Genomic DNA, 24,810 nt, shown 5'->3' on the forward strand with positions numbered 1-24,810 from the left:
TTCTTTTTTGTTATTAGAAGATTTTTTGGTTTTCCAGAAATTACACGGTTAATACAGTCTATCACAAATATAAATTCTTGTAAACAGATGGTGTACCTGTGATAGGCCAATTGCTGCTAAATCACAGTATAGTAAACCCTTCTGATAGGAAGCATCATGGTGTGATTGTGGATTACAGAAAATATACTCATTAGTACTTGAAAATAAAGTGGCAATCACTGAACATAATTTACCAAAAAGGGGACCCGTATCAGCAGGAGCTAGCAGAAAGAGAAAAGACAGTGAGCGAATGACAGGGAAATTATGTGGTCAGTGTTTGGGTTCGATTTATTTGACAGTAGGCAACACAGATTAGAGACAATCTGATGGATCAGGAGCTGTAGACAGTTTCAAAAAGGTTCCTAGTGCAGTCCAAATTATTTGTGAGATGAAATCTCAGGGGATTTCAATAGGTCTGTCTGTGAGCTTCTGAGACATATGACCCAAGCCCACCAGGTATGGTATGAAATATGATTCAAAGATTTGCAGTCAAAGGAGAATAACTTTAAGACGATGGTAAGTAGGTGGTCAAGGAGTCTTGGATCTATATCATGCAGATCTGGTGTAGATATGGAGGCAGATAGACCCAATATTACAAGGCAAAGGGGCAGATTTAAGAGCCGTTAGCGCCTCCCTGTGCCACATTAAAGGTATTTCTTTTACACTAACGTGTCCCAACAAGGCCCAAATCACTGTGCCAAATTTACAAAGTTGCTGAATGCATGCATTGTGCCACTTTATAACCCTTTCTGCTACACTATGCCTGCACCAGGCATAATGTATGCAAATGGGGATGCTCCCCCATTAGAGGGCCTGAAATAGAGATTTCTTTGCGTAATTTTTTTCAGCACTTTTAACGCCTGCTCAGAGCAGGTATTAAAAGGAGGCACACCATTGTTTACAAAGGCCTCAATGGGTTTTGCAGGATTAGCGTAAACTTTTTTTATGCTAATCCTGCAAAGCTCCAAACTAGTATGAAAAAATTTGACGCTAGTTCCCTAACTACCGCCATGGTGCACCGTATCTTAGATACGGTGCACAGATGGTGGCGTTAGGGGGCTGCTAAGGAGCGCAAGAAAAGTTGCGCTGCACTGGGTGCAGCGCCACTTTTTTTAGTTCAGGACCAAAGTCTTCAGTAACATTTGTGTAAAAATCCTACTGAGTTGGCTGTTAATCATCTTCCAGTATAGGGTCAAACATTCGCACATGAAGAACATGTGTCCAGGGGACACTTTAAAGGGCCAACAAGAGACTGAGTCAGGCACGCCTAATCTAAAATATTTCATTGGTATCCAGTATAACAAGTGCGCTACATAGAGAATTTGGTTTAAGATAGTGATGGGATAAGTTTGCCTTTACCATGTTGGCACAAATGTTTGTCTTCTATCATCAGTGGGGGATATCCTGAATGTTAGAAGTATTCAGACTAGCTTTTCTGAAGGGGGCAGCGGAAATTCTCTTGGCAGTGTACAGCATTTTATACATTTTTAAGGCAGCATGACCTCTATGACTTTCTTGGCAGTTGTGTAATTCGTACATCATAAGGACAGTTCCAGAAGGAGGGGTAGTTGCTGTTACTGACCCACACCTCAAGGGCGTGTGCTGGAGGGTACACAATGTGCAAGTGATATTGTCACATTACCTATCAAGTTACATAAGCAACCTATTGCTGTAGGAAAGTGCGGAGCAGGGGAACTGCATAGAATTAACAGTCACTTGTGTGCAGTTAAAGGGTCGCAGAGAGAGAGGTTTTAGAAAAGGTGTGTGATAACACATGGCTAGGCACACCCTGAACGATACTAGCATTGCAATATATGTCATCATCAATTCCAAAAAAACGACGGAGCCAGCCAATAACAGTTCATTCCATTAATGAAGAATGGTATCTCAAAACTGGAGAATAGAGGTAGTTCCCCAGGACAGCCTACGTACACACTGCACTAAACACCAGCAGAAATGCTAGGTGAGAGTAAAGCATGTGTTTTTTTTATTTATTTTTTCAATGAAGGAAAGGGACAAGTATTGTAACATGCAAAGTGGAAGGGAGGAAGCTTACAGCAGATGAGAGAAGAACAACAACAAAGGGCTTGATGTACTTATACATCTACAAACCAGGAATGCAGAAACTGCATACTGATTGGTTTGCAAAACAGGATGTAATTTGTGATACAATTTATTCTCTAATAGGATGGGTCGTGGCCAGCACTGATTGAGTAAAAGACATTACCCACGCTGGCTCTCACAATGGCTCCCATGATGGCCTTACTTCTTATTGAAATTAGGGAAGAGCTTCTCTGTCGATGAACCAGCAGAGCACCAGAAAGTGTCACCGGAGATGGCACGGTTATCATACAATGCATCATTGGGCAAAGGCATGGAGATAATATTGGTTTGATCTCCAAATCATGGCACCTCATTGGCAGGGACAATGTGGCCATACTGGAGGAAACAGTGCCCTAGCCTACATTTGTTTGTGCCTGTGCCACCAGTACTACCCACAAGAAGATGCTATGCAGTGGGACAGAGAAGACACTCTTCGGACCAGTTGGTCAGCTTTGTAAATTGCCAATGATTGGCTGTTGCACCTTAGTCACCCATGTCTGTCAAGGTGAAAAACACTTGTGAACTCTCAGTGATACAACTCCCCAGAAGAGAAATCAATAAGTTTATGTGGTGCAGAAGCCTCACTATAACACCAGAGATAGTCCATTGAGCATGGAACTTTATGTTGCCTCTAGGTGATCCGCCCATAATCTGACTCTTTTCTCCCTAGTGGCATAGGGAGTGAGGCTGTGCTAGAATTAAAGATGTAGACAAGGAAGGAGCAGCTGTTGGCTGCAGACAAGCGGTGTTTAGTGTGCTCATCTGCACATGTCTGCACTATTTCCAACTGTAACTGAGCAACCATGTCACAGAATTGGAACAATTATCTTGACATGTTTCCTCCGGACACTGTTCATTCCCTCTTGTAGGACTGGTATCAGAAATGGCGAATCAGAGGGTTAATCACTGAAACTGAAGATATCGCCAATGACCAAACATGGAATCTCTTGCATAGATTAACTAGAGATACAAGCAGATGGAGCCACATCTTTGAATGATGTGAATGATGAAGGTAATTTCAATAGCATACTTTAAACCATCCAAGACACCAGAGCTGCAATGCGAAGTAAAATTGACACAGTGGTGACGGAGGTTAATCTATTGAGGTCTGAGCAATACCAATTGACAGAACAGACAATAGACCTGTGTCCAAGGGAATCCAGCAGAAACAACTGCACTCTAAGTAGTTTGTGTTCATAAAAGAATGCTGGAACTGGAGGAAAGAGTGAAATATCTCTAATATACAGCCAAAGAAAGCAAAACCAGACCATGACACAAAACATCTGCATTGTGGGACTATTGGGAAGTGCAGAAGGATCATAGATGGAGCTCATCTTGCAGAGTTGCCTTTCTATACTGTGACAACTGAAAGGTTGTCCATATTTGTGGCAGTGAAAGGGGTCTACAGGGCACCAGTGAGTCATAGCACAGCTACTGAAATACATGGGTCATGATCATATATAGCAACAAGCAAGCAGCAGTGTAATTTGAGAATGCTCCTATACATATCTGTGTGGACTATATCATGGCTGAGCAAAATCAGCAGGATTCATATCTGTAAGTTAAGAAAATGCTCTGGCAATCAGGCCTCAAAGTCATAGGCAAGGTGATTGATAGATATAGTAAAGACCCGCAAGATGGGTTGGGAAAGAGCAATTTAAAAAGCACTGGGATGCCTGACACAGAGTCAGGACACTCAACTGAACTAGAAAGCCCTATATTATTCCGATGACCACTGACAAAATCATCTAACATTGAGGGGGCTGCATATTGGGCATCTACTTCTACCCTCTTAAGGCATTGGTTTGCTCTAAGCCATTGATCCTCTGGAACCTGGTGACACCAGAATAGTATCAGTGCTATCTGAACACATATAAAGAGGCTCAAGGTGCTGGGATGAGTGCACCTTCTGTAAGAGGAAATGTCAGTCCCTTTTCTCTCTTTAAACTCTAGCAGTAGTATTGATAAATCATTATTTTCTGTTTGTTGAGTTCATATTTGTTGGATACATGAACACTGGGGAATTTCGGGTGGATAACTGAGTTCAAAGTCGATGGGAGGTATACTGCTATGGTGAATGGTTTCAATGCCATAAAGTGGGCTTGGAGTCTGATGGCTCGAATGGTTACATACATATGTAAAACAGGACTAGCACAAACAACAATGTGCTATAGTGTAAGGGTTGTACACTAATGTACTACACCTGTGTCAACTCTAGGCTCAAACTGACTAAACCACTGCAATTCCAAATGAGGATGTATGTGGAAGTATAAAACTGGGTTGCTTGCTAGCCCTTCAGCTAATGCCGCTGAATGACAGCAGGTGACAGCAGTAAAAAACATAGGACTCAATTCACAAAAGTAAACTTGCACTTCTTGTCTAAACTTAGACCAAAAGTCTAAGTTTACGACTTTGGGAATTTACCTAGGGCATTTACGAGTACTATCTTTATGTCCACACTCAGGGCAGATCTAAGTTTAGAACAAAAGTCTAAGTTTACCTTTGTGACTCGGGCCCATAGATGGCAGTATTAAACACACACAAAATGACCTTCATACAAAATTTGTCAATTACTATAGACATTTATTCTTTCAGAATCCGACATCAGTGGGCCATTAAGTCCTTCAACATAAAAAAAGGCAGATGCATTTATGCCAACTTGAGACACACAAACATCAGGGCACACTTCATACTGGATCAAGTTGTTGTACTCATACACTATTGCGAGGGTGAGAACAGACTGAACCATTTCAGACAGCTGGAAGGTAGGGAGGGTTACACGAAAGGGCTGTTCCTCTCATGTTAATTGTTCACCTTGGTGATGAAGCCCTCCCGTAACGAATCCAGAGAATCCCATATCTCAAAGGGATTATTAATGGCACAAAACACAATGGGGCTTATTTACAAGCCCCGTGTGCCGCTTTTTTAACACACTGATGGTGCATTGTGCAAATCTGTATCTGTAAGGCCATGCAAAGCCACTTTGTGTGGCTTTTCATGGCATTGTATATATGGTATATACGCATATCAAGTTGCATATCAAGTTGCTGCACTGCCACACACTGCGTAAGGGAGGCATTCCATGGACGTTACAGTGAGTTTTCCCATGGGTTTTGGTGCATTCCCAGATTTACAAGGTATTGTAAACCTGGGAATGCGTCAAAATCTTAAGCCTCCCAGGGGAGGCACAACAAAGAGAAATATGTTTATTTTTCTTTGTTTTTACTCTTTATGTGTGTGCTGCATCATGCAGCATACATAGAAATAGGAAAATCCCTCCATTGATTCTTTTTTGTGCAGGAAGGTATCCCTTCTTGCACAGAAACAATCATGTGTGCAATGCAGGCATCCTTGCACCATGGTGCAGTGATGCCTGTGTCAGCGATATGAAGCCTATTGTGCACCAGAGCAGGGGGAGAGGACAGAAATGTGCCATACCTTGTAAACACAGCACATTTCTGCCCTTTCCCTGTGATGCAGGGCAGCACAGCAAGGTCATTAAAAGGGTTATTTTAGATCAATAAACTACTATGCCATATAGGAGGAATGTGTAAGAGAACCATTGTGGGTTGCAAGGCAGCTATAGAAATATTAAACAAATATATGCAAATATGTATGAATGGAATCATATTGGGGCCGGAGATGTGTGACACTTAATGATAGTTACAGAGATGATTATTTTACATGTGCAATGCTGTGAAGAGTGAGAAGTATAAAACCTGTGATTTTATTTTTCTAGTAAGAGTGAAGTTTGTGGAGTTGTGTGGGTAAGAGTGTCACAGACTACTAATTTTTCATGATTATTTAAATCATGTGTGTGCTACCGGATCAGTGGTTTTCAAGCATTATGAGGTGGTCTTTGAATCAGGGCACAGTTGACCAACTGTACAGAAGTGACACAAGTGCCTAAGCATAGTTCTTCATTGCAGGGAGATGTGCCACACAGAATAGTGGTTTATTGCTGAGGTGTGCCTTGTGCATGAAAGCATGGTGTATTGCTGTGAATGGTAATTTTAGTGTTGCCTGCTGTGGGAGGTTACTCCACATCCTAACAAGAGTTTAGCAAGATTTCTTAGTGAGTACTATTTTTGAGAGGGGACCTGCATATAACTTTAATGAATATTTTGTGGTGTAATTTCACAACCCTGTGAGTAGAAGTGCAAAACAGTTTTTAATGAGTGTTAGTAATATTGTGGGTGCTAAGGCACATCCCGAAGGATTGATATTCAAATGAGTAAGAAAGGAATGGTTTCCACACCCTGAGAGGGTGGAATTCAACTTCTCAAGTGTGTAGGGGTTACAGATAGTGCATGGTCAGAAAAAATGTAGGTTTTGTGCACTCAATTATGCAGCACTGTCTTTAGTAAGCCTTTGTCCAACTGATGATGAGTACACATGTGTATATGTTTGGGTTTATAGCTTCTGATCTAGGAGGTGGAGGTATTTTAACTGTTCTTGTATTGTTGCTTAGAAGTTGTGACTTATGTAATGTGGCATTTGATTTCTTTTAGTGACTTAGTAAATTTCATTCTTGTATTTTACCATCTATTCTGTTGAAAAGTTCTCTCTAATTAGTTAAACATCACACTCCCTGTACCGATCAATCCCAACAGTGTTGTGTGTTGTGCATAGTAATCCTGAAGCTAAGAAATGCCCAAATCTAATTAATTCCTACTCAAATCACTCAAAAACTCTTTTTGGAACTATAAAACATGGCCTGAATATTTTTTAGAAACGCAGCATTTTTCAGTCACATAAATTAGTCACAAATATTGATACCTGTTCCTGAAATTTATACTGGGGGTTTGCAAAATTTAAATTAGGCCTACTTGGCTGGTGACATGGTTCATTGAGTTGCCACAACCAAATTGCTCCATTGGCTGCATCAGCCTTTAGAATGAAATGTCAGTGGTGACATTTTAGCCAATACGTGATTCTGACCAGCAGCAAAGGAATGCTGGAGGAGGCCTTCCAAGGACAGACAGAAAAGCTTGGTTTAGAGAATTACTTTCTGTAGATCACAGTGCAGTAGCTGCTCTGCTACTTACAAAACTCTGACCCAGAATTGGGCTGTCTACAAACGATCAAGCACCAGGCACCCCACAAACATGCATTGCACTAATGGCGATGGAGGTAGTCCCTTTCTTTCTGTGTTCCGGATCTAATCCATGGACGCTACGCCCCAGCCCAGAGACTGGCTATTCCAAGTTATTTGAGGCTCTGCAGTAGTGCTGTGTCATTACAATTTAGGGGGGATTCTGACTTAGAGGTGTGCAGTCACAATCCCACAGATGGTAGCTTTATCCCATTTGCTCCTCAGCCAAACACATACACCAAATGGCTGAACCTGCAGTTCCTCTCGTACTAATCAGGATCACTATTGCAACAGTACAACGTCTGTAGGGTACTAACCTGTCTCATGACAGTGTAAACCCAGCCCATATTTCCTATTGGTAGGTGAAGAATCCAACACTACGTGGATTCTTAGTCACAGTGACTGGAAGGGCCAACATCAAAGGATCAAAAAAGGGCATCGCTATGAATGCTTAGCTATCACATGCCGGTTATCCATGTGGTAACTATCCTGACACTTCCTGCTTGAAGCACAAAAAATGAGAAGGATCACAAGGCCCTGCTATCATGGTCTGTATTCATACTATAAATCAAGATCAAGCAGTCTTTTCCCCTTCTGCACTCTGGAAGGTTTCTGCTCTCCCTGAGCTCACTATTAGGGCACCTGTGTTTTTGGTTTGACATGTGTACCCCCCATTCAAACTACCTACTTGCCATTGTCCCTGGAACAGGTTGCACCTGGCAAGTGCCCAGTGTTTGGAGCCAGAGGCAAGAGCCCCACAGGCTAAGTAAAAAAAAACATTAAGAGCAGTGATATTTCACTGTGAGCCGGAGGGTCTACAATTTATTCTACACCCCTTGTGTCCCTTCACAGTGCCCGACTAGGATTAAGCTGAACATGGTCTGTTTTCCCTGCTGATTCTGCCAAATATGTTCCCATGGCTGTGGGTTCGATAGATCATAGGTAGGGATAGTGGGAATCTTATTCATCCATGCATGTGTGTCACTAATTAGAAGACACAGCATTTGGATATGCTTTTAAATTCATGCAGATGTACATTCTGGGTTATTATTGATGTTCATCAGCCTCAAATTGATCTTGATTCCAACAACATACAGTCTGTTCTTGAGTGTGGCTACACTTCAAAATGCTCTCACAGAAACATGAATAACATATTGAAAAGAGACAGTACACCCCCCCATTAGCTCCATGGCAATTTTATATTGCTTATTTCTTACATCACTCCTAGATCCTCGTATTAAAAATGTCCTGTGATAAGTAATATTTTGTTAGTATATGATTAGCATAAAATAATGTGACCTTTCGTTATTATGTGCATGTAGATTGCAAAACATTCTAATGCATATTCTTTCTTGCAGTGTGTTAGAAATGGTGTCTCTAGTTGGCAGAGGTATACACCCTTGCCCAAATAGGGACCACAATCCTAATCAGGGTAAATCGCACACAATCCAAATTATCCTGTGCCACCCTCTGGTAGTTTGGCACTGAGCAGTCAGGCTTAACTTAGAAGGCAACGTGTAAAGTATTTGTGCAATAAATCAGTGAAAACACCACAAAAATACACCACACAGGTTTAGAAAAATATATGATATTTATCTAGTTAATTTAAGGTCAAAATGATATAGATTCAATAAGCACAAGTTGAAATATCACTTTTGCAAGATTAAAAAGAGTCTTAAATCTTAAAAATCAACAGTTGTCTCTTGTTTGCACAAAGTACATGATTTGCATCAAAATTATCATGCACGGAGACAGCAGAGAAGGAGATGCGTGGAAAAATAAGGTGTGCGTTGGATTTTCTGACGCAGCACAGAAGATGCATTGTTTTTTTCCAAGCTGCAATGGGCTTTGCCACGATTTCCAGCCTTGGTTCCTCACTGAGATGCGGGGATTTTTTGACACCCAGGGACGATGCGTGGAAATCCTGGGCCTGCAGGACGAAGTGATAGGCATTGCATTGATACAGTAGGTGATGCGTCGAATTATCAGTCGCACGGCAGGCGATGCATCGATTCTTCACTCAGGAAGTCGGGCTGCATCGTTCTGGCAAGGCTATGCATTGATCCAGTAGGGCTGTGCATCGAATTTCCGGTTGCAACGCAGGCGCTGCATCGATCTTCACTCGGGAAGTCAGGCTGCGTCGTTCTTGTTCGGCTGTGCGTTGATTTTCTCGTCGCAAGGCAGTGTGTCGTTTCCGGCAGGCTGTGCGTCAATTTTCGGCACACAAGGAATTTCCCTGAAGAGATGAAATCTTTTTGCCCCTGAAACTTCAGAAAACAGGAGACAAGCTCAATCCAAGCCCTTGGAGAGCACTTCTTAGCAAAGACAGAGGCCAGCAAAGGCAACAGCAGGGCAGCAGTCCTTCACATCAAAGAAGTCCAGGTGAGTCCTTTGGGTAGCCAGGCAGTTCCTCTTGACAGGTTGCAGGTTCAGGCCCAGAAGTGTCTGATTTGGTGGAGTCAGAAAGCCAGTTTATATACCCAAAATTGCCCTTGAAATGGAGGAGACTTCAAAGAGTGGTTTTGAAGTGCACAAGGTCCCCTTTCAGTACAGGTCTGTCTGCCAGAGTCCTAGTAGAGGGTTTGACAGTCCATTGGGTAAGGGCAGGCCACTAGCCTTTGGAATGTAAGTGTCACCCTTCCAGCTCAAGAAGCCCCATTCAGGATGCAGATGAGTATCCTGTGTTTGTGGTTGTCTGGGGGAAATGCACAAGTAAGCTGTCAACCAGTCCAGCCCAGACGTTGACTGGAGACAGACTGTAAGGCACAAATGGACTTTAAGTGCAGGGAAATGCTCACTTTCTAAAAGTGGCATTTATAATATAGTAATATAAAATCCAACCTCACCAAAAAGCAGCATTTTCAATTACCATTCTGGCCATACTAAACATGAACTGTCTACCCTTTCTGATCAAAATCTACCACTCAAACAGTATATGAAGGCAGACCTAATGCTACTCTATGAAAGGAGCAGGCCTCACAATAGCGGGTAACGAATTTAGGAGTCTTCCACTACTAGGACATATAGAACACACATGTATATGTCCTGCCTTTTACCTACAGAGCACCCTGCCCTATGGGTTACCTAGGGCCTACCTCAGGTGTGACTTATATGTATAAAAAGGGGAGTTTAAGGCTTGGCAAGTACTTTTAAATGCCAAGTCGAAGTGGCAGTGAAACTGCACACACAGGCGTTGCAATGGCAGGACTGAGACATGGTTATGGCGCTACTTATGTGGGTGGCACAACCAGTGCTGCAGGCCCACTAGTAGCATTTAATTTACAGACCCTGGGGACTTCTACTGCACTTTTACTAGGGACTTACAAGTAAATCAAATATGGCAATTGGGAATGGATCAATTTTACCATGTTTAAGGGAGAGAGCATATGCACTTTAGCATTGGTTAGCAGCGGTAAAGTGCGCAAAGTCCGAAAACCAGCAAAAATGGTGTCAGAAAAGTGGGGAGAGGCAGGCAAAAAGTTGGGGGGTGATCACCCTAAGGTTGTCAGGTCTAACACAGTGACTGTTTCAGTATTGCATAATGCAACCTAAAATCACTCTTAACTATACCAATAGATCTTAAAATCGACACTAACATTTAACTACTTTCTCATACTATGTTTTAATGTCACACTCTGTATTACTATCCAATGCTAATATTAACAACATTTATCTAAATTCAATTATGAATTTCAGTGCGAAACTTAATGTAGATCAATAGTTCAAGCAACTAAGCTTACAATTCAGTATACATTTGTTAGACCTTGCTGATTAATTAGTTGTCAATTAAATGTTGCCACATTTTTTAAGTTTCCATCAAAGTAGTAAAGCATACATTTTTCTTGAAGGGGGTGATATTTGTAGTGCTACCTCAATAACAGCAACATTATTATATTGTGGCGACATTTCCTGACAACCTCTGATGAAACCATAAAATTTCTTATCTCACTTTAACTATTTCCTAAATAAGGTTCTCTATATAATAGCCACCTACATCGTTTTGCTCTATCAATCAGCAGCTCCAGGATCTTTTATGTCATTAATTCATCTGTTGTTTGTTTTTGACACGTACATCTTTTCAACAAGATGGGTGGGGGAATGGAGCCCAGGTCAGAAGCTTCCACCCCAGGCCTGGGACTTGGGGCTTGTCAAAGTTTCTAAACCCAGCAAAGCAGGAGAGACACCATGGATCTGCGGCATCCTGTCTCAGGCACTTTGTGACACTGCAGGACCAGAAATGAAACCCAGGGCTTGGGAATTCCACATCAGGCCAAGCCAGATCTCTGACCTAGGGCCCAGTTAGAGTTTCCTAATCCGGCCAAGCAGGGGAGACCTCCATGGGCCTCCTGGACCCTGTCCTGGGCACTTTGCCACACTGTGGTATTGAGAATGGAGCGCAGGTCCATGGGCTTCACCCCAGTATCCTGACAAAGCTGTAGCACAGGGCCCAGTCAGAGCGACTTCCCCTGGCCAAGAAGCTGAGACCTCCACGGGCCTACAGGACTCCATCCTGGGCTCTAAGGTACAGGGCAGGCAGGGGAATGGAGCACAGGGCTGGGTCTTTTACCTCCAGGCCAGTTGGGGTTCTGACCTGGGGCCGGGTCAGAGCTTCTTAACCTGGCCAAGCAGAGGAGCTGTGTCGGTGCCTCTGTAACCCTGTCCTGTGGTCTAATTGACACAGGGGGGCAGGCAAAGGGAGCCCAGGGTGTGGGGATTGCAACCCTGACTTGCTGGATCGGACACTGTGAAGCCCTGTCCCATATACATTGTGACTTAGAGATCCCTGACTATTGCCCCACTTGAGTCCTGACTGTAGGCCTAGTCAGGTGTTTTTATGCAGGTGAATCAGGAGCATCCTCCCTGGGCCTGTGGAATCCCATTCAGGACAGTCTGAGACTCATGTCCTGGGGTCCTCACTCAAGACTCACCAAAGCTCTGACGCAGGGCCCAGTCAGGTCTTTTCTGCCTCACAAAGAAGGCAAACATGGATCCCAGGTGTGCTCCACCAGTACTCTGTCTGGCCTGAGGCCCAAGCAGACCTTTCTAACCCACTGAGCAAAGGGACTAGCCTTCTAGTCAATAGTATGGGGTTTCCAGGACCCTTTAACCATCCGGGAAGGGCAACCAGGTGGACAGCAGGTCACCCATACCCTTGTCTTCTTAATACAGAAGAAGTGCTCTGGCCATTCCTATAATCCATGAGCAGAAAGTGACAAGGGGTGACATTTGAGTGAATGTATCCAACCTCCTGGAGCCCAGACTGGGCTTAAAGCTTCAAATGAGTCCTCATTGGGACTTCGCGGGAAGCTAGAAATTCTGAACACTGAGTCACACCTCAAAATGAAGTGTTTTGCTTATTTATTTTCAGTATAAAATGTAACCAGTGATGTTGGTATGGCATGTTTTGCTCCACCTGTGTGGATGTGTCTCACATGTGTTATTTTATATTTCACTAACTATTATTTTGCACACTACTACTTTAGAACAATTTTGCAAACTCAAACAGTAACTATTCAAATGCAATGTCATCTTGTAAAGAACAAACTTCTTGACTCAGACCTATGGGACATGGGACAATATTTATACTTTTTTAGTGCCGCATTTGCGCTGCTTTTTGATGGAAAAACTGCACAAACTTACAAAATACAATTGTATTTTGCAAGTTTGTGCCGCTTTTGCGTAAAAAAATGACGCAAATGCAGCGCTACAATAGTATAAATATGGGCCTTAATATCAAAGTTCAACACAGACTGCAACAAGGGTGTCAGAGTGTGTGGATGTTAGGTGCTAAAAGCCATGTAGCTCTTATGGACCTGCCATTCACAGCTGTCATTTGTCTTTACCCTTCATAATGTGTACTTGGTCTTGACTCAGGACCATTTTTGAATGGGCATTTGAAAGTCATCAAAGTCCTTGTCAAAGGCAATACAAGTTAATGAGCACATTCAGGGGAATAAAGGAAGCAGGCCAGCCAATCATACTGGATGCAGTCTTTAAATTAGTGTATACACCCTCTGTGGAAGCTTTCTTAAAATGGACTAACTGTAGCGGGTCATGAGAGAGAGAGAGTATTACAAGCTTGAAATCGGTACCTATCAATAGCATTAGCTACTAACCACTACCCTCCTTATGCTCTATTTGTTTTGGCTCAGGCTATATGCCATGTGAGTGCCACTTACCATTGACTCATATTATTGACTGGCTGTGCAAGACCAAAATCTGTCTATTTCTGCCTGCTTTATCACACACTTCCTGCTCACTTGAGATAGACAGAAACATTTCAAAGCTTCCAGCATTAGAAATACTGCTAATTGGCCACCAAGATATTTGACCTTAGTTCTTGTGTCTATTATTCAATCTCATCATTTACTAGCTATTCATAGTTTATGAATAGTAAACCTGACCTATAAATATATGTTCTGAGATTACAAACTCTTTCTTGATTGGTTTGCTTAGATCTCCAATGCATATGTTTTCAGGAACAGTTTTCATACCTCACTTTCATTGTCTTTGGTTTCATCGAAGTTTTCTGTATCTGGATGAAAACCATTTTGGGTTGTTGTGGGTTCATCTTCATCTCCACTGCCTTCAGCTGGTTCTGAGTTCAAGTGTTCTGGTTCTTCTTCCTCCTGCTCATCCAGGTTTTCCTCCTCATTTTCTGCATCCTCAGAATTATCTTGTATTTTTTCCTCATCTGCTTCTTCTCCATTAATAACATCAGAGTCTCTCAGTTCATTTTCTTCCTCTTCAGGATCTTCTACGTCTTCATTCTCCTCTTCAAAGGCAACTTGACCCTCACCGTCTTCCTCCAGTTCCTCAGCATCATTCTCTTTATCTTCTGTATCCACAAGTTCGTCTGCCTCTTCATCTAATAAGCCATTTTCTTCTTCCACTGTTTCTGCTGTTCTCTAAAGAAACAAGAAATGTACATTAAAAGGGGTATCTACAGTGTATCATCAGAAAAAAATCAAAGGTCTACCACAATTAATACTCAAAGTTAAGCACATAGCCAAAAACAAAGATACATAGATTCATACTTGTAATTTCTAATGCCCACTTACTAAATTACTCATCATGTGCTAGTGCCGTTTACAAACGTACAACAGTCAGTATACTCCCAATAATGTGTTTACTCTTTTAAATTCCCAAGGTGACAGCAGTTCTCTGATACATTTACATATACCACTCCCAGCTTATTGAAGTCCTGGCTGTGTAATTTTCCAACATTGCCGGCACTACATAGCACCAAAATGGTTAGATACACTTCACACAACAAATACATTATAATGCTAGTAGCATTTACTTGCCTAAGTGAATCAGAATGGTTTGTTGTACCAATTTTTATTGATCTATAACTTCAGGATGGTAATAGTATTTCCATACAGTTTGTAATTAGGTTTGCTCTCCTGCATACTCTGGTGACTGTTGCCATATACATGGTGAGTGAGTAGGATGTATCCATTTGAAATGAAAGCAAGGCCCTACATTAGTTTTAGGCAATATTGCCTATCACTTTCATCATTATTCTTGCAAATCTACCTGTAAAAATAGGTTTGCACCAACCTGACGCTGGTATATGGAGGAGAAACATCTTTATTCTCTGTGCTATTTCATCTTTGCATATTTGCTGCATTCTGCAGCACATTTACAAAGAGGAAATAGCCTCAAAGGATAGCTTTTGTTCAGGAACGTATACCTCTCTGCACATAAATTATCCTGATTGCAACACAGGCACTCTTGCGCCATGACTCAAGTATGCCTTTAGTGGTGGTAGGCTGCCACAAATACGCCAACACTAGGAGAGAGCAGAACTGTGCCATATCTTTTGAAATGTGGTGCTGTTACGCTCTCTCTCTCTTTCATGCAGACCAGTGCAGCAGCTTCACTTGCTGGGCGGCTTTGCATGCAATGTTAGTAAATATACCCCAAATGCGCCCAGGTTGCTAATTATGTTAAGTCAAAAAAGGATTGGGCAACTGAGAAAGCCAAGTTACAATGAATCTTTAAAATTCAGGTGACAGCGCACACCTCTTCTTTCCATTTTATCATTTACAAGGGCCTTTCGAACATGGAGCACTTTTATTTACAGGCACTCATGCTAATTTTTACATTTCATCTAGCCTTCGCAGCAAACATCTGTAAAACAAAAAGCTTAAGGGGTCATTAGAAGCTAGAACGTTATATGGTGTGGGGTAAGGAGGTAGAGAGGAGGGAGTTAGCTGAGAACATGATTATTCCCAGGGACAGGAAGAATCCCGCTTGATATGCCTTCCACATTTCCCGGAGATTTGAATGCCTAATTTGTGGCAGTAAAAATCCATCACAGCCAGAAAGGGTCAAATATAAATGTAAACTATAATGCATATCTACATAAAATATTGCTTTATAGTTGAGACTGCATCCTAACTTTCATAGGAAGAGTCATGGTTTGAGGGTTTATATTATAGTCTTACTGGACTGCCAAATCTTGTGAACATTGGTCATGAGGGTCATACCAAACGTGCACCTTTCACATGTAAAACTCCAGTGGAATATTTTGCCAGTACCTGACGCTAAACGCCTCATTGAAGGCAGATTGCTTTTTGGCCTTTTTGATGCCTTTTACTTGAATAGTGAAATCCTATTTCACTTTTAACCTATTGGATGCTAAGCTTTTCACACCCTTGGTACTACGGCTAAGCCCTACGCTTAAACCTTCATCATTTTTTTCCTTCAAATGTTATCCACATCTTCTTTCCAACATCCTGGGGATTCTTAAGGTTTCCACTGTTTGTAGATTCCCTGGAGGGAACTGAGAAAATAGAGAAAAAAATATAGCTATTTTTTTAATCTGGAGGGCACATGAGAAAAAAGTGCTGTGCAAGAAAGCGGGAGTACCTAAATATGTTTTCATGTTCATCTTAACTACTTAACATTAGTCATGATTGTTACCAGTTTTGTCTTTATTGGAGCCTTAGGATATGAGCTTTAGTTCACTTATCAATGTGTATTTATCCAATGATTGGTTTTGTTTTATTCTACTCCATAGACATAACACTTAAGGGTAAATGGTTTATAATAGGTTTGGTCTTACACACTAGAGAGAGAGCACACGATCATAGCATTTTGTTTATTTCACAGTACTTTGTGCGCCCTCAATTAATCATGGGCACATTTTCTGTTTTGTTCAGAAATACTTTGCGTAAATGGTGCTTATAGGGCTTCCCCAGATGAAAGACCCAGTGTCTGAAAAGCATTGGGGATTGTTTTGATATACTCTAAGAAAAATATGAACATTCACACATTCATTTGCAGGGTACATTTAGCATATTCTATTTAACTATATAGGCTGTGTGAATACTAAAACACAGTTTCAATAAATTATTTATTCTCCTTTGTGGGTTTGAGTTTTTAATTACTTTGGAATAATGGCTTTCCCTCTAATACATAGTGCAGCTCAGCACCATAGTCGTAAGTGGACCTTTAAATTGCTTGTGACTAGCATTTATCCCATAGCAATTTTTACCCAGAGACCTCGCAAATCTTAGACCTGTGAAACTCAAAGTACTGCCGCTGGGCTCCTTGTGGCCCCCCAGACCTTTCCATGCGATCCCCATGTGGACCAGTGAGAAATCCACGGGTAGATACTGTATCCACCAGAAAAAATGTTACCAAAGGTAAGTAACTTGTTCTTCGGATAGATACATCTACCTGTGGATTCCTCACCTTTTGAATAGACCCCAAGAAGTTCCACCCATGGAGGGGGGTGGGTCACTGTCTGGCTATACCAAGAAATCCTGCAAAATAGAAAGGGAAAAATGACCGGCCCTCCTCACTTCGGAATCCAAGTAATAGTGCTTTGTGAAAGTGTGGATGGAAGCCCAAGTTGCTGCTTTACAAATGCCAACACAGGAAGACTTAGCTCTAGTGGAATGAGCTCTAATACCTTCAGGTGGCTCTTTTTTTTATTTTTATTTTATTTGAGTTTCAGCCAAAACATAGCATAGCCACTCAGACATTTCGTAGCAATCTCTTAGCAAAACACTTAAACTAAAAACATATATCCAACAACCCCCACCCTTCCTCTCCACCCAAACCATGACATAAAACCCATCAGCGCGTTGAGAGGTCCCTAAGTACAGATTTTCCAGTGTTCTCATCCTGCGCAGAGGTCTCTCCTTTTGCAATGTACTATGATGTGACCCTCTCATCACCCTAGGAGTCCATATTTGGCAAGCAGTTATATCTCCAATGAATAATACGTCATCCATGCTCCCCATATCCTTTTGACCTTCCACGGGCATCCTCTATTTGTGTACGTCACTTCTCCCCCATCATGAACCCTTCCATCCCCCTACTCCACACACCGACAGAGGGGCATGTCTCAGAGCCCCAAAGGCAGGCAATGTCCCTTTTGGCTACCATCAGTCCACAAAACATGAGCTTTCGTCTGGGCAGGTCAATATCATTAGGTATTCCCAGTAGAGCACATTTGGGGTCCAAGGGAATCTGTGCTGATAGTACTCCCTTCATCTCTCACCCTACTCCAGAACTCCTTGATCTTGGGACATTCCCACAAAACATGGATGAAGGATCCAACATTACCACAGCCTCTAATGCAGTTTGGATGTCTCACCCCGCCCATCACGTATAGTCGTTGTCTATCATAGTATACCGTATGTAAAATTTTAAACGGAATCAGCCTAAGTTGTGATCTAATCTCCACTTCTCTGGGGAACATCAGTGCCGCCTCCCAGTCTATATCTTCCAGCGTCCCCAGCTCTGCATCCCACCTACTTTGCAAATTTATCTGTGTATTTGGCGTATTGCTATTAATAGTTTTATAAGTTAGGGATGTCGCTTTAGCGTCTACACTGCCCATTAATAGCCTATCTTCTAGAGGGGTGCACTCAGGTATTCCCTCTCCCAGGGACCATCCGCTCGCCATGCTTGTCTCAAGCGTGTATAGTGATAGAGCTGTGTTTTGCTCAGCGCATATTCAGTTTGAAGGGACGCAAAGGACATAATATCCCCCTCCTCCATTACATCCCTGACGTTTGAGATACCAATTTGGTCCCAGCACTCGAAACCTTTCAGTTTCCTGATTTCTCACAGCTATCCCCCCTCCCAAAGAGGGGTCTCTTCAGTGGGACGTCTATGCCACCCCATCATCTTAGTAGCTCTTATCCAGGCCTTCAAGGCCACCTGTGTGGCGGGCAATCTACGTCCCTTCTCTCCTCCGCCCAGACGTACCACGAGAGCAGAGTGGTCCGACAGCCCTCTTGCCAGGTATTCAGCTTGATGTATGGTGCCCACCTCTCCAGCCGGGGCACAGATATAGGCCCTCATTCTGACCTTGGCGGGCGGCGGAGGCCGCCCGCCAAAGTCCCGCCGTCAGGTTACCGTTCCGCGGTCGAAAGACCGCGGCGGTAATTCTGACTTTCCCGCTGGGCTGGCGGGCGGTCGCCTTCAGACCGCCAGCCAGCCCAGCGGGAAAGAGGCTTCCACGATGAAGCCGGCTCGGAATCGAGCCGGCGGAGTGGAAGCTGTGCGACGGGTGCAGTTGCACCCGTCGCGTATTTCACTGTCTGCGCAGCAGACAGTGAAATACATGTAGGGGCCCTCTTACGGGGGCCCCTGCAATGCCCATGCCAGTGGCATGGGCACTGCAGGGGCCCCCAGGGGCCCCGCGACCCCCCCTACCGCCATCCGGATCCCGGCGGTCGGACCGCCGGGATCTGGATGGCGGTAGGGGGGGTCGGAATCCCTGCGGCGGTGCAGCAAGCTGCGCCGCCGTGGAGGATTCAATGGGGCGGCGGTACACTGGCGGGAGCCCGCCAGTGGTGCCGGTCCGACCGCGGCTTTACCGCCGCGGTCGGAATCCCCATTGGAGCACCGCCGGCCTGTCGGCGGTGCTCCCGCGGTCCTCCGCCCTGGCGGTCTTTGACCGCCAGGGTCAGAATGAGGGCCATAATCTTTTTCAGGGGCCCACATTCTCCCGATAAGAAGAATATTTTCTGTCCGTGGGATGTGCCCATCTCCACAGGCTCTTAAGGCCCATTGATTTCCATCAAACGATCGTTGCCCGCTAGTTATGCAGGGGTCACCTCCTTCTCTTCCATTCTCAACTTTTTATGGGCAACGGATCTGCAATGCTCTGCAGCCCCGGTTCCGTAACCTAGTACCACAAAAATCAATGGTCGGAGTGAGACGGGGGGCATCCCCACCGTCTTGGCCCTCCGCAATACTCCAACCAAGGCCGGACAGTTATGCAGCAACGGGCACTCCCAAGACAGACCCACCCCGTGCTCGGGCCCTCGTCCCGGCCGCCTTTCATATCCGGGGTATCCCGCTCTCCTCAGATCTTTCGCAGCCCCGACTCTGGTACCTCGTTTGGTGACAGTCACAGGCCGGGAGTGGGAGGAGGGACCGCGCCTCACCGCCTCATCCCTCTGCAGCATACCCTCGGGGGCCGGGCAGTCCTCCAGCGACAGGCACTCCAGGGGCACCCCTCTGATAGATCCTCGACCCGCGGGTACAAGCCTCAGCTGCCTCTCACCTCCGGGGCACCCCACCCTTATCTGATCTCCCGCTGGAAGCCTCCAGGCCCAGACCCGCTGCGCTGCCTCAGCAGCCACAGAGGAGCACCAACTTGTTTTCCGACATTCCCGGACGGTGACCCCCTTAAAAAGGAGGTGGGGGGCTTCGGCCCTCCACTTTGGAGTGTCCCAGAGGGGTAGGATATTATTAAAGGATACTTTGGCGGAGGCCGCAACGGAGCTCTTCAAGGAGCGTCCGTCTTCGGCGCCATCCTGGCTCTGACCCCCCAGGTGTCTCTTTCTTCACCATGGCATAGCAGATCTTTATGCAGAGGATGATCCATCTGGATAATGTCCTCTTGTGGACAGCCTTGCCCTTCATTGTGCCCATATAGCCAATAAACAACTGATCATCGATCCTCAGATCATGTGTTCTATCGATATAGAAACTCAAAGCCCTTTTTGGATTCAAACAATGCAGCCTTTCTTCCTCCTTAGAAGGATGAGGAGCAGGATAAAAAAAGTAGAAAGGGTAATAGATTGCCCTAGGATGAAAGGAATCACTACCTTTGGTAGGAAAGCAGCAAGCTCTGGTTCTCAACACCACTTTATCTGCATACAAAGTAGTAAACCGGGCTTTACCACTTAAAGCCTGTAACTCACTAACATGTCTAGCCAACGTGATGGCTATAACAAATACCTTTTTAAAAGTTAGAAATCTTAATGGGCAGCTATGCGATGGCTCAAGTGGAGCACCCATAAGAAATGTTAAAACTAAATTAAGGTCCCACTGGGGCATAACAAACTGAGTGGGGGGATACATATTAGGCAGCCTCTTCATAAACCTCTAAATTATAGGAGACTTAAACAAGAAAGGTTGATCGGCTAAGCAAATAAATGCTGACAGTGCAGACAAATAGCCCTTCACTATCACAACTACACAACCCTGTTGCACCAGGGAAAGTGTGAACTGCAAGAGGTTTGATAATCGGGCCTTTAGTGGATCAACATTCTTTGCAGCACACCATGTTATAAATTTAGCCTATTTAACAGCATATACTGTCTTGATGGAGCGTTTCCTGGCCGATAAAAAAAAACATCCACCACTTTAGGGGGAAAAGAAAAAAACTCAGGTTGCCCTGTTCAATCTCCAGACATGTAGATGCAAGCTCTGGAGGTAGGGTGTAGAACCTGCCCCTGCGACTGCGAGAGGAGGTCTTCCCTGTGAGGGAGATGGAGAAAAGGGCACAGTGAGAGTTGAAGAAGGTCTGTGTACCACACCCTTAGCGGCCATCCAGGGCTATTAATATGACTTGGGCCCGGTCTTGGCAAATCTTAGTCAGAATTTGAGGAATCAAAAGTATGGGGGGGAAACCACGTAAAGTAACTGGGCGCTCCAGATCAACTGAAACACATCCCCCAATGCTTCTCGCATTGGATACTGGAGGCTGCAGAACAACAGACAGTGCGCATTCTCGTGATTGGCAAACAGGTATATCTGAGGTGTCCCCATAACCTGAAGAAGTGAAGAACCACCTCCAGGCCAAAAGAAGTCACTCGTGGTCTGCTGAGAAGTGCAGACTGAGACTGTCCGCACGCACATTCAGAACTCCAGCCAAGTGGTCTCCAACAATGCAAATTTGATGGCCCGCGCCCAGAACCAGAGTCATAGAGCCTCTCTGCAGAGAGGATATGACTCTACTCCTCCCTGGTTGTTGATGTACCACATTGCGGTAGTGCTATCTGTTAAGACTTGTCCCGACTGACTGCGAATGGAAGGGAGGAAGCCCTTGAACGGCAGACGTATTGCCCACAATTCTAACAGAATGATGTGAAGCATCTGTTCCTCTGGAGACCAAAGCCCCTTTATCTGCAGGTCCTACAGATGAGCTTCCCACCCTAGAGTGGAGGCATATGTGATCAATGTGATCACCAGAGGTGAAGCGCAAAACGGCTTTCCTTGTGATAGATTGCCATCCAGACTCCACCATTGGAGATTCGCTGCAGTGTCTCTGGAGATCTTGACTGACACTCTGAGATCCCCACTGTGTTGAAACCGCTGCATGCGAAGGCACCACTGTAGAGTCCTCATGTGCAAGCATGCATGATTTACCAACAGAATGCATGAAGCGAACAGACCGAGCAGACTCAGGACCTTTAGGACTGGGACAAGTGCTCCATTCTGAAACACTGGAATCATAGCCTGAATGTCTTGAATCCTCTGAGGAAGAGGGTAGGCACAATTCACTGTGGTGTCCAGTACTGCTCCTATGAACAGGGTGCGCTGAGAGGGCTCTAGGTGGGATTTGGGTACACTGATGAAAAAAAAAAACAGCTTGGATAACAGTTGATTTGTCAAATGCAGGTGATGCAGCACCTACTCTGAAGACTTGGCTTTGAGCAACCAATCGTCCACGTACGTGAACACTGGTGTTCCCTACCGGCTACGATGTGCCTCAACCACCGCCATCACCTTTGTGAAGACTCCAGGTGCGGGAGTAAGACCAAACTGAAGTACCGCAAACTAATGTTGCTACCCTACCGTGAACCGGAGACACTTCCTGTGCGACTGCAGAATGAGAATGTGAAAATACGCATCCTGTAAGTCTATGGAAACCATGCAGTCTTCTTTGTCCAGTGCAAGAAGCACCTGTGCTAAGGTCAGCATTTTGAATTTCTCCTGTTTGAAGAAGAAATTAAAATCCTCAGGTCCAGGATCGGCCATAAGCGATAGTCCTTTTTAGGGATCAGGAAATATCTTGAATAACACCCATCTCCCCTTTCCTGCTCCGGAACGAACTCTACTGCGCCCTTTAAAAGCAGATTTTGCATCTCCTGCTGTAACAGCAGTGGATGTTCTTCTGAACAAAAACTTTGCTGGGGAGGAAAGGGGAGGGGACTCTCTGAAGGGAAGGGCCAAACTTGCTTAGCCCAAAACAGTCTGGGTCTGTCAAATGTCAAATCCATAAGGGTGGATTGTACATCTGAGGAAACCACGAGCACCTCAATCACACGCGATGCCTAGTGGCGTTTGAAGTTCCCATGGCTCTGGCCACTGAATACGCCATATTAAGGCCTGATTGTATCACCTGTTTTGCTGCAGCTCGACTGTCATTTAAAAGTTCTGCAAAATGGCCTTGACCATCTTGCACCAACTTAGGAATCACATCCCTGGCTGAATCCATCACAGCATGGGTGTATCTACCTAGAAATCATATGGCATTCACTGATTTCAAGGCCATGTTACCAGAAGAAACAATCTTCTTTGAAGATTGCTTCATCCTTTTTGATTCCCTATCTGCAGGAGTAATTGGAAATGATCCAGGAGCTGATCTAGAAGAACAAGAAGCCTGGACCACTAAGCTCTCCAGTGTTGGATGCTGACCTGAAGACCCAGGATCTCCTGGTGCAGTTTTATATCTCCTGGCAATAGGCCTTGACACAGCTGGAGCTGACACAGGCTTCTACCACACATCCAACACTGGCTCGATCAGGGCCTCATTGAATGGTAATAAAGACTGCTCTGAAATGGACATCGACGAATGAAGGACTTCCTTCAGTAAATTTGCTTTCAACTCCGTTGTCGGAAGAGGTAAGTAATCCAACACTTCAGCCACCTTTCTTATTACCCCATGGTAAGAAGTGACCTCAGGCAGAGGTATACCCCCTGGAGACAATAACTCCCACTCTTGGGAAGTGCGCAGGCCACTTGCCACCTCAATACACTCGAATTCCTGGGATGCTACAGGAATTTCACCCTCTTCCAGGTCTGGGTCCTGCTGAGAGTCTAAATATTATTGCTCCTTCAGAAGCCTCTCTGCCTCTCTACGAGACCTCCACCTCAACTCCAACAGCAGCGTCGGAAGAGAATATATTGGCGTCAGTGATGTTGGTTGCAGTGCCAGAGAAGACGGCGTTGGCGCTGGTAACTTAGATGCAGAATCTCTTTGAGCAGGAGTTGAATGATGCAACATCGGTTGTAAGCTTTCCGACGTAGGTACCGCTGCCACTGGCGCCAATGATTCCTGCCGACTGTCAGTCAGCAGAGGAGCCATCTTCTTTGGCGCTGTCGAAGGCCAGAGGTTCTGGACCATTGGCATTAAGGGTAGGAATGGAGCCTTCCTGCCTGTTTAAAATTCTATACATAGCATTTAAGAAATTTGTCGGGTCTGTCCCAGGAGCTGGAAAATGTAGGATACTCTTGGTCCTGTTGAGGAGGTTGAGAAGTTTCTGATGTTTCTGTTGTCGGCATGACCACTTCCGTCTCCTGATCCAGCAGAGCCACCAGTAAAAATTGTGCCACCAGTGATAGATAACACTGGGATCTCCACTAAAGGTTGCGCCAGGGAACCTTCAGGCGACATCAGAGGAGGAGATAGAGGCCTTGGACTCACTTTCAAAAAAGATAGGCACCAGGACTTTGGAGCAGGAGATAGAGGACATGGACTCACTTCCACCAGCAACCATGACGTTGTCTTTTCTTATGCGACTTCGAAGACCGATGAGTCAGCGGTTCATCCAAGGCGAGATCTACAACGGCCACGCTTATCCTTCTTCACCTTGGCCAAGAATAACTTTGTTTCTCTCTACTTCAGAGCCTTAGGATTCATGCTCTGAGATGAAGCACACCCGACCTTATGGTCGGAGCTAAGGCACCACAATCTTCATGCAGATCTGTAACCGACATCTGGCCTCCGCATTCCCGACATGGTTTGAAACCTGAATTTTTGGGTAGAGACATTGTCGCCTATCGAGACAACAAAATCTCGATTCCCTCGAAACGGAGTAACGAACATGATGAATTAGGAAAAAGGGTTACGGACTGAAGTCAACACGTCAGAAAGGACTTTTTATGGCCATGGCACACCATAGCTACTTACAATTGAGAAAAGGCAATTGAGTAGAACACCTGAGTCTGTTAGGCCCCTTTTCTGCCCTACATTTTACATCATCGCTATTTGCTGAACCTTAGGGCAGATCAGGAATCACTGACGAATACTGGAATTGGGGTCTGGTGATCTAGCTTTGATCTGCCTTCTGGTTTACACATTTTAG

General features: G+C 44.5%; 1 protein-coding gene across 2 annotated transcripts in view; it reads right to left on the bottom strand.

Annotated features, from left to right (window-relative positions):
* Positions 1-24,810, bottom strand: part of DCDC2 (doublecortin domain containing 2) — a 461,910-nt gene that overhangs the window by 5,089 nt on the left and 432,011 nt on the right. For both annotated transcript variants that reach the window (XM_069218772.1, XM_069218774.1), the window contains one exon: positions 13,732-14,145. In XM_069218772.1, coding sequence (XP_069074873.1) covers positions 13,732-14,145 — 414 coding nt within the window. The remainder of the gene's footprint in view (positions 1-13,731; positions 14,146-24,810) is intronic.

Source organism: Pleurodeles waltl, chromosome 2_1 (genome assembly GCF_031143425.1).
Source record: "Pleurodeles waltl isolate 20211129_DDA chromosome 2_1, aPleWal1.hap1.20221129, whole genome shotgun sequence".
NCBI lineage: Eukaryota > Metazoa > Chordata > Amphibia > Caudata > Salamandridae > Pleurodeles > Pleurodeles waltl.